Consider the following 10702-nt stretch of genomic DNA (forward strand, 5'->3'; position numbering starts at 1 on the left):
GTTCCTGGGTGAGGAAGGCCTGGAGATGCAACTCTGGGGGAATGGAGGAGCAGACTATGACAACTAAAGAAGAGGAGTAGCAGAGGGCTTTGCTAAGGCTGGGAAGTGCATATGGAGAGACAGCCCTGCCTTTGGCTGTATCCAGGGTCTATCCGCTGAGCAAAGACCCAGGTTTGATAATGCTAAACTGAGGCCAGTGAGTTGATCAAATTCTAAAGCCACCCATCTGTCCTCCACAGCTCTCGAGTCTGAGAACTCTTAAAGTTCCAGGGGTCGACATGATTCCCACACCACATTCCTCCAGCAAGGTGATTCAAAAACATGAGGTCCTTAAAGTACAAAGATGGGCTTCTGCCTGTACCAGTCTTGGTGCTGTGGCTGCCTTCCATAATCCTGTGTACTTGGGAAGCATCTCCAACTAAAACATTAGCCACTTGAGGGCTATGACCTAAGGATTTTTGGGAAACTGTGTGTCCAACCAACAGAATGGAAAGCTGAATATGGCCAACAGAGGAAGGTCCCTGCTACAGAAAGAAGGAAAATTGCTTCCGTGAAGTATACTCTTCAGACAGCAGACAGACTCACTAATTAAAGCCCACAATTTAACTGACACCCGCCCCCATGCATGGAACTGTCACTCTAAAATTTTTAAGGACCAAGAAATAAGCTGGCCCAACACATCTTTTTGTCCTTTCTTGGTAACCCTTGGGATTTCCCCTTTTTGAGATTTTTATTTTATGTGTTGTGCTGGCTGGTTTTGTGTCAACCAGACACAAGCTAGAGCCATCAGAGAAGGAGGAGCCTCAGTAGAGGAAATGCCTGCATGAGCTCCAGCTGTAGGGCATTTTCTCAATCAGTTATCAGTGAGAGAGGGCCTGGCCCTTTGTGAGTGGTGCCATCCCTGGATTAGTCATCCTGGCCTCGGTGCCATCCCTGGACTGGTCATCCTGGCCTCAGTGCCATCCCTGGACTGGTCATCCTGGCCTCTTTAAGAAAGGAGGCTGAGCAAGTAAGGAAAGCGAACCAGCAGCACCCCTCTGCCTTGGCCTCTGCATCCGCTGCTGCATCCAGGTTCCTACCATGTCTGAGTCCCTGTCCTGACTTCCTTCAGTAATGAACAGCATGTAGAAGTGTAAGCCAAATAAACCTTTTTCTCCCCTACTTGCTATTTGGTCATGGGGTTTTGTCCCAGCAATAGAAACTCTAATGAAGATGTGTGTAGGTGTTTTGCGTGCATTTGTGTAGATGTACCACATGCATGTGGTGCTCATGGAAGCCAAAATAGGGTTCAGATTCCCTATAACTGGCGTTGTAGACTGTTGTGAACTGGCATGTAGGTCCTGGGAACAAAACCACCTGGGTCCTCTGAAAGAGCATCCACTTAAGGACTTAAGGACTGAGCCAACTCCCCACCCCCATCAACTGACCAATTCCACCCCAACCCCTTACAATGTGAGCATTTAGATGAGTCTCATTTTGTTGTATTTTTAAGAGTTTTTTATTTGTTATTCCCCTCTGTGTCTTCATCTAATTCTGTCTACAAGTTTGTCCACATAGAGGCAAGCTTTTCTTTTCTTTCTATTTTTCTCTCTCTTCAGCCTCTCTGGTTCCTCCTTTTTCATTTCTTTCTATATTTTATAGTATTTGACTTTCTTGCTTTTAATATTCTCATGTTTTAATTTTTTACTCCTCTTCTTACATCTTCCTTATCTTTTTTTGAACTTTGTCATGAATGAGAAATCACTTCTTATTTTCCTTTTCTTTACCTTTCCTTTGGTCCTCTCTATAGCTTTATTTACCCACCCCCTTTTCTTTCTCCTTCTGCTTATTTAATCCTGCTTCTTTCCCCCTTTCCTACCATTTCTCTGACTCATTCCCTTAACTCACTCACTCACTATTTCACACTTCTTTACTACAAATAATATTTAGCTTCATGCCATATTCTACATTTTCAGCTTTATAGTCATCAGTGACAGGTTGATGGGCTGTATTTGATTTTTGAGTTTACTTCTGTATTTTATATAATGTGATGTAGTTGCTTCTAAAAGCAGTTTGTTCTCTTCCCACCTAGTTATACTGGAAATTGAGCCTTCCAGGGTAGGCTGTTCAATAACAAGGACAACATATGACCCCCCACACAGAAGAAACATCCAAACTAATAGATGCACAAATTACAACCAAGGAGTATAAGGAATATGAGAAAGCAAGGCACATGACTGTCCCAAGTGATCCAAACTCCACAACCACTGGACTGACTTAAGTGGCTAAAGTACCAGGTGATGATTTCAAAATATTTCTGGTAAGAATGATCGGTGATCTGTAAACAGATACAAACAAGCAGAGGAGTCCAGTCCAGGGCCTGGAGTGGAAAGTCAGCCTTGAAGAAAATAGGGTGTGGGGGAACGAGTCAGGAAAGTAAATGAGAAAATCATTGATGAGGGTGAAGAAAGTTGGCAACACAGAAGAAAGTCCCAGCAAAAAAAAATTGAGATTCTGAAAAAAAATAAACAAATGGAAATGTTGGAGACAAAAGATCCTTAAGGAATAAAATGTAAAATCACAAGGAATGCATGACCAATAGCCACAATCATAGCAGGAAGAAATTCTCTGAGGGGTGGGGAGACAAGGCTAATGAAACACTACAATCAAACATCTCTAACAGAAAAGGAATTAATTAAAAGAGCATGACCACAGATCTAGGAACTGGAGGATTTGCTCAAGAGACCAAACCTAAGTCCATGGGCTGACAGGGTTGAGAGAAACACTATGAGCGTAGCAAAGGTAGCCAACAAAATTACAGCAGACATTTTCCTATGTCTAGGAGAGAATCAGACATTCAAATATAAGAAGCATTTCGAACCAAGTGGACATGACCAGAGAAGAACATCTCCTGAATTTGTATTTTAAAAGACTTGTGTAATAAAGAGGAACATAAATATATTTAACATACAAAGGAGGCATCAACAGTTAACATCAGCACACAGAAGGCCTCTGCACGAGGTTCCTTATACATTAATTCAGCTTCTCTTCTTGAAACAAAATTTAGATTCTTTGTAGAATAATACATCTTCATCACTGACAAAAATAACAACTTCAAATGTCATACAAATTTAGAGAATGATCACAAACAGACTCATCTTCTCGTGTTCGAGGGTATGTCTTCATGGAAGATTGTTCAGAGATAAGAGGGGAAATTATCAGAATGGAAATAATGTCATGCTGAGCAAATACTACCCGAAAGGTTGATGCAGGAAGATTGTAAACTTTGAACTTCTTGGTCCGACCAATCTGAACTTCATAGTAAGACCATCTCTTATAGCCAACAAAAATGGAGTCATGTGTGCTACCCTTTCAAGAGTAACGAAAGCCAAGATGTTATGGTGCCAAGATGGTATTTATGCATGGCTACCAAACACTATCTTGGCTCTTCATTTTATTCTGTTTATAATAGTCGTCTCGGGCACAGACATATTTTAGGAAATTTCATATCAAATCCTGCAACATGGATGTCTAAAAACAAACTGTAACCACTCTGGCAGAAAGATAATACTCTAAAGAGAGATAGTATGTCTTTTCTTTTGGCTATCATACTATTAAAAGCAGTGGACTCTAAGGAATTGTAAGTTCCCCAGGAATCTCTTTCTGGAAAGCAAAGCCCAAAGCCCTGGTGTGGCCAGAAGAACTTGTCTATCAAAAAAAAAAAAAAAAAAAAAAAAAAAAAGATTAAGCACAGTTTTGACACCTTGTCAGACCACCTTATAGAACCAACTGGAATTGAAACAGTTGGGTCAAAGATAGACGGGACCACAGCTTGACCAGGGAAATTCAGTCCCAGGAGGCCACCTGGTTTGATTTGGTTTTACTGGGGTTTTGTTTGTTTGTTCATTTGCTTGTTTGTTTCTGAGGCAGGGTTTCTGATTGGGACCTGTGGGTCACCGACTTGGCTAAGATAACTGGTCAGCAAACCTCAGGGATCTTCATGGCATCTGCCTTCAAAGCATTCGGATTATAAATGCATGCCACCCCACATGGCTTTTGATGTAGGCAAGAAGGATCTAAACTCTGGTCTTCATACTCATCCAGAAAACACTTTATTGACTGAGCCATCTCCCCATCAAGGACTAGAGTCAGCAGTGAGAACATCCAGAAAGAAGTACTCTTTGAACACCATTCCTGTGAAAAGAATCATCTGGAATTGGGAGGCAGCACTTCTCCAGGCACCTGATTGGATCAAATGAAATTTTACTGCCATATTTAAGTAAGAAAATGTTTTACAATGGGGAAATATTTGTCTGCTTTCAAAACAGATAAAAACACAAGCCCGTGTTAGGGCTGGTCACCTCCGTAAGGAAGCTACACTGCTCTAGGACATCAGACTCTGATCCTGACTTTTCCAAATGTCAGTCAGTTCACCAACAGCTCCAGTGCCTTTCAGCTCTTCTTTCGCATTCATCCTTGCTGGATTTTTCTCCAAGCAACTGAAGGAACCTACTCTGTTCAAAGACACTTGAAAACACAAAGCCAGAGGGAATTCAAATCCTGGTTTGCTATTTAGAGTTTCCAGAGAGGCTGCATTTTTTGATAGTATTCTAATGGCTGTCTGTGAAGCACATCTTTTGGCTGACCAAGTAGTAGTGAACTTTGGATGACATTTGAAGACTCTCATCCCAGTGGAAAGGCTGGATGCACTCTCAAGGACTGGGCATGACAGAAAGCAAAAGAAAAAAGAACTACTGGGACTCTGCCAACAGGGATGACTGAAATGGTCCCTCTGAGCCTTGCCATGGTCATTGATAGAGGGACTTTTGGTCATAGTTAGCACCTTCTTCTTGCTGAAAGAAATATCCATAGTCAATTGAGATACTTACGGATTTCACAGTTTGCTCCCACCCAGCCATGAGGACAGTGGCAGGTATAACCATTGGGCTGGTCCAAGCAGGTGCCAGCATGATGACAAGGGTTGCTGTCACATTCATTGATGTCAATGTCACACTCTTCACCTAGGAGGATAAAGAACATTAACAGTGATGGGCTATACCTCTATCCCCCATGAATTCCTTGAAAAACAAGACAAATACACAAGCAAACAAGATCCCTGGCTGTTGGTCACAACCTTCCAGCTACAGAGCCCAACTTCCTACTTATACAAAGTGAAGAACTCTCCCTTGCAGACCAGGGACTTCTTACTTAAGGAAAAACTGAGTAACCAAAAAACACTATTAAGAAGAGCCCATGAAGAAGCAAAGCTTTTCCTACATCTTAAACCTTTTGAGGTTGACCTAAAAGGCAAACTTAGGTTTTCAATATTATTAAAGTCTACTTTACTTTGGAGCCAGAAGCTAAATCTCATGCCCTTTTATGAAGCTCCAGGAAGCAGGACACTCACAGTTCATGATTATTTTGTAGTCAAGCGTTTGGATTTGCTAGGCTAGATATTGACTTTTTAGTGGACACAGTTGAATACCCAGTTTCACAAGTCCTTTGTGACAACTGATTCTCCTTTTTTTTTTAAAAGATTTATTTTATTTATTTTATGTGTATGATTACACTGTAGATGTGCAGATAGCCATGAGCCATCATGTATGTGGCTGCTGGGAATTGAACTCAGGACCTCTGCCGGCCCCCTTGCTCTGGCCTGCTCACTCTGGCATAGTTCACTGTAGCTGCCTTCAGATTTACCAGAAGAGGGCATCCAATCTCATTATAGGTGGCTGTGAGCCACCATGTGGTTGCTGGGATCCGAACCCAGGACCTTTGGAAGAGCAGTCAGCCATCTTGCCAGCCCTGAATCTCCTTTCTTAATGCTTGGATTCGGTAGGAAAGGGACAGAAAATTTCAGTGGGGACCTCAAGCCCCACTAAAGCGACAGTTACAAACATGAGATTAGCCCAAATCTGACACACTTCTTTCTGAGAAATGTGGGCCCAAAAGATGCTCACATCCACTCCAATCTGTTCTTCCCCTACAATGAAGACAGCCAGACCCTGCTACCACCCAGCATCCTGGGTTTCCTCACCTGCCCACAGAGCCTGTTGTAACATGCCAAACCAGCATACAGGCTAACATCACTGTGATCCAAACATCCCCATATAGGAAGTATCTTGCTGGCAAAAGCTCCATGAACAAAGACTCTTAAACAATTTCACAGTCGTCACAATCAACTGATACAAGATGAATCCATGCCTTAAACCTAAGGGCCTCTCATTGAAGCTGAAGAGGATACTTCACACCAAGGCAATCTCTCTTAAAGAAAAAAATTTAAAAAAAAAAAAACAGAAAAGAGAAAAAATAAACCCTCATTTGCTTAGATAAACACAGAAAGGGATGAAACAAACAACCAACCAACAAACACTACTGTCATCGCCACAATCAACTAATACCAGAACCAAGCATTTGTCCCATCTTCAGAAAGCAGCATCTCAGTGCACTTCCAGGCTTATTTAGCATTAAATTGCCTTTCTAACTGCTATTGGTTTACTTCACATTTATAAAACCACCATATGTTACTTGTAAGTCATTTTAAAGGAAAAATCTCACACAGAAAGATTTCATGTCTGTTCCATTTGGCACTCTTTGCATAAGTGGCATTTGACTATGTCAAGTCAAACCTGTCGAACAAAATGCCCACTGTCTCAGAGTTATCCTAAAATGATTATAATCATTTCATATAAGTCAGGACGAGGCGAATTTGTTTCTTGCAATAAATACACTTTACATCAAAAGAGAGGACACAAACTTGATCCTTCATGCTAACCTGTCTTACTGAACCAGTTTAAAACATGGTCCCTGTGTATCAGCAGGGTTATCACTTCTAGAAAAACAGGGCATAAACTACACCATCGCAGATGGCATTACATGGTAGACTGGTGGTAAGGCACATCCACAGGGCCTACTGAGAAAGGCTGAAAAGCAAAAATCAAACATGTTCACAGATAAACACATCAGCGCCACTTAGGAAGCCAGCCTTAGCGGAGATATTTACTACACAATAGCCTGCATCAGCTGATAACACAGGCAGATTTGGAAATGAGACCCCTATGACCTAAACAGCAATAGCGATAGAAACAGCCTGGCTCTCCCCAACCTTCACAGCGGGCAAAACCCAACACCCTGCTCTGCTCCATCAAGTGCAAAGGTGATGCCACACCCTCTGTGTACAATGGGACCATAAACTCACTGTGGTCCTCAAGCTTCAGCTTCTCAAGTGCTGAGATGGCAGGCATGGGCTGACCACACTCGGCCAAACATCAGTCTTCCTGTGAGTTTCAACATGCTGATGTTGTTCTTAGTCAATACGCATTTTGTCCTGGTTTAGCTTTTAGTACTAGCTATGTGTGTCTTTACTAATGGTCACCTTAACGAATTCGAGCTTTTGTGAGCCTGAGACAGTTGTCTTTCTAGTTGACTCATTTATTATTTTCTTTCACCTGAGTTAGAAAAAAACAAAACAAAACAAAACAAAACAAAACTCAGTGCTCTTCCATGACTGCTATTCTTGAATAGCATTTGTGAAGAGATGCAAAAACGACTTCTCCTGGACTGATGCTGGCGATTAGGACCTGAACTTGCAGTCTTTCACAATTCCTTCTTAATCTATCGTTCTCTCTCCCTTCTTCTCTCTCCCTCCCTCTCCCCTCTCTCTCCTCTCTCCCTCTCTTCTCTCTCTCCCTCTCTCTCTCTTTCTCTCTCTCTCTCTCTGCATACACATGTACACACATGTGTATGTAAATGTACACACACGTGGAAGGCAGAGGTTTACATTCGATGTCCTCCTCTGTCACACTCCATTTTTTTTTTAAAATGTGTATGAGTTCTTTGCCTTCATGTATGTCTGTGTACCACATGCATGCCTGGTGCCAGAAGACACCAGAAGAAGGTGTCCTGAAACTGAAATTATAGATGGATATAACCCACCATGTTGGTGCTGGGCATCAAAGCAAATCCTCTGGAAAACATGTTGTGCTGTTATTTTCCCAGCCTCTGCCTTATTTTTTGATACAAGGTTTCTCACTGAACCGAGAGCTCACAAACTAGCTAGACTGGCTAGCCAATAAGTTAGGTGGCCCCTCTTTCTCTGCCCTCCCTTTCCCAGGGCTAGGATTACAGACATATACACCATTTCTCACATAGGCGCTAGAGGTCCAAACTCAGGTTGCATGGCAGGCATTTAACCAGCTGAGCCAGTTCCCCAGCCTTCAATCTACTACTTTGTAAGAGGCAGGGTGGATAAATTGTAGACTGGGTAGTATTTAGAGAAGGCTATAGCCATATTGACTCATTTGTGATGCTTTCTTTGGGTAAATGGGGACATATAAAACTACTAAAACATATCCCAAATCACTGCTGTTAGTAAAGCCTGGCATTAGGAGAGTCCATGCTCAAAGGAGTTGATGACAATCTCTGCAACCACAGTAGCTACTGTTGAACATGTGCAGGCCCCAGGCAGGCGCTTTCACGTGTTCATTAATATTTCAATAGAATTTTATTATAGGTGAAGCAAGGTTCAAAAAAACATTATTTAGATCTTTTCCACGGGAATCTGTCTTAGCCACCCCTATAAACTAAAAGTCTGAATGAAATATTTGAAAAATAAAACTCCTTGAAGAACTGAACACCAGGCCTTCCAGAGCGCCAAGAAGCCAAGTGTGGCAGCTGCATGCCACAAGTCCCCCTGAGGTCGACCAGCAGCCCGATCCTAACCACAGTGGTTTTACTGAACTAAGGGAAACAAAAGCTGGAGTTTGTCCATATGTTGGGAATGCTGCTGCAGAAGACAGATAAGCAAAGCACGTGAAATACTAAAGTTTGCTGTCTCCCATCCCAGTATGATGCTGTCTCCCAATTTGATGCTGTCTCACTAGAGTTTGCTATTTAAAAAGCAAGTGTGCATTGAATTCTAAAAGCCTAGCCACTAGGGGGAAGAGACAGAAATCTCCCAAACTTGTATCATAGGAGGAGGAATTCAAGGTTCACCACCCAGAGTGCCTCAGTGAAGCTACTGAGCATCCCATCTTAGCAGCAAGACACCACAACTACTACAGTAGAGGGTCAAACAAAATGATCAACATAAAAAGTTTGGCATTATGAAAACCAGCCACATGACTCACAGTGTTCGTTACAATGACCAGAAGGAGGAGGAGAAGACGGTATGGTAAGAGTCCACCTGTCCACTTTTAAAAGTCACGTAGCTACAGTAGATTTTAGGTAGCAAGGCTGTATTGGCAATTGAACAGACACATCGATCAACAAAAAAAGAAGGAAGAACTCAAAACAGACCCACACAAACATTGCCAACTGATTTTTGACCAAGGTTCAAAAGCAGTTCGATGAAAGGAAACAGATGGCCTTTGGAACTAATGAAACAAAATTTAAAAGGAAAAAAAAAACAAAAACAAATAATGTCTAGTTGGAAAATTCCATAAAGGGACACAGTTGGGGAAGCAGAGTAACTAGACCAGAGAGGCCTCACTGAAGGGCAGGGCTGGAGAAGCTGAGATGCTGACCTAACAACTTTGGAAATGAGTTGCATTAGGATGCTGTCCGTGTTGAGATATGGATGTGGTCTTATGTAGCCTAGACTGACCTTGAACTCACTATGTAACCAAGGACGATCTTGAAGTTGTAATCTTCCTGCCTCCACCTCTGGAGTGCTGAGATTTATATGCTTGAACCACCCTGCTTGCTTAGGCCTGGCTAAACTAAATAAGCTGTAAGCAGGCCCTATAGTCTAGCTGGAAAAGGGATTGCTTAAAAGAACACAAGGTAGCAAGTTTGATACTGCTCTGGCAAATATTGGAATTGAATGATGTATCGAATGGATGTTGGATAGTGGAAACTACTTAGGTTGCTATTGGTGTGTGGGAGTTAGGGATAAATTAGAGATAACCAGAATGATCCCTGTGGTGCTGGATTAGAGTTGGGACATTACCATTAGCCTCCATTAAACTTAACATAGGACCAGATAGGTGCATGGTAGGATGCACATGCATCATTTGCACACATTGTACACATATAGTATTAGATACATACATATACTTCCTTGTCAGCCAAGAGGCTCTAGGATATCTAAAAGTGATGATATCCTAATGGCAACAAGTAATTTTAGTGTCTAAAATTTACTTCTAGTATTCTCCAATAAGGAGCCAGGGGACCTTGGAGAAATGGATGACTCCAGGATAGGGCAGGAAATAGACAAGATGAGACCGAAGAGTCTTAAAACATCAGAAAGTATGCAAGGCCTGAAACATAACAAACCAGCAACGCCCACACCCATATAGAGATACGTAGAAGGAGCACAGGAGCCAAATGAAAGGCCTCCCAGTACCCAAAGTGGGAACACTGTGAGCAATAAAATAAACTAAAGAGTGTTGTTCTGTAACACAAACCATACACTAAGTACCCATGAGTCCTCAGTGATTCAATTAAATGATTGAACAAACTAATAAATGGCAGAGAATAAACAAATCTCTCACAGGGAAGAATTCCAAATAGTCCTTTAGCAACCCCACCCTAATACTGTGGAGCATAGCCCCATCATTAAGGGTAAACAATGCCGAGTGATTTCCTTCCACACAGTGCAGCATGGGAAAGAGAGAGAGTGAAACAGTGGGAGAAAATCTAACAAACACTTCAGCTAGTGACCAAGGTTATCAATAGCCACAAGCTGCAAGGATAGCAATGGGGCCTTGATTTGCTGTGACAG

At 42.1% G+C, this 10702-nt stretch overlaps 1 protein-coding gene across 2 annotated transcripts in view; it reads right to left on the reverse strand.

Moving 5' to 3' along the window:
- Dner (delta/notch like EGF repeat containing) overlaps nucleotides 1–10702 on the reverse strand; it is a 290910-nt gene that overhangs the window by 14774 nt on the left and 265434 nt on the right. For both annotated transcript variants that reach the window (XM_031368198.1, XM_031368199.1), the window contains exon 11: nucleotides 4869–5000. In XM_031368198.1, the coding sequence (XP_031224058.1) occupies nucleotides 4869–5000 (132 nt within the window). The remainder of the gene's footprint in view (nucleotides 1–4868; nucleotides 5001–10702) is intronic.

The sequence above is a fragment of the Mastomys coucha genome, unplaced genomic scaffold (genome assembly GCF_008632895.1).
Source record: "Mastomys coucha isolate ucsf_1 unplaced genomic scaffold, UCSF_Mcou_1 pScaffold14, whole genome shotgun sequence".
NCBI lineage: Eukaryota > Metazoa > Chordata > Mammalia > Rodentia > Muridae > Mastomys > Mastomys coucha.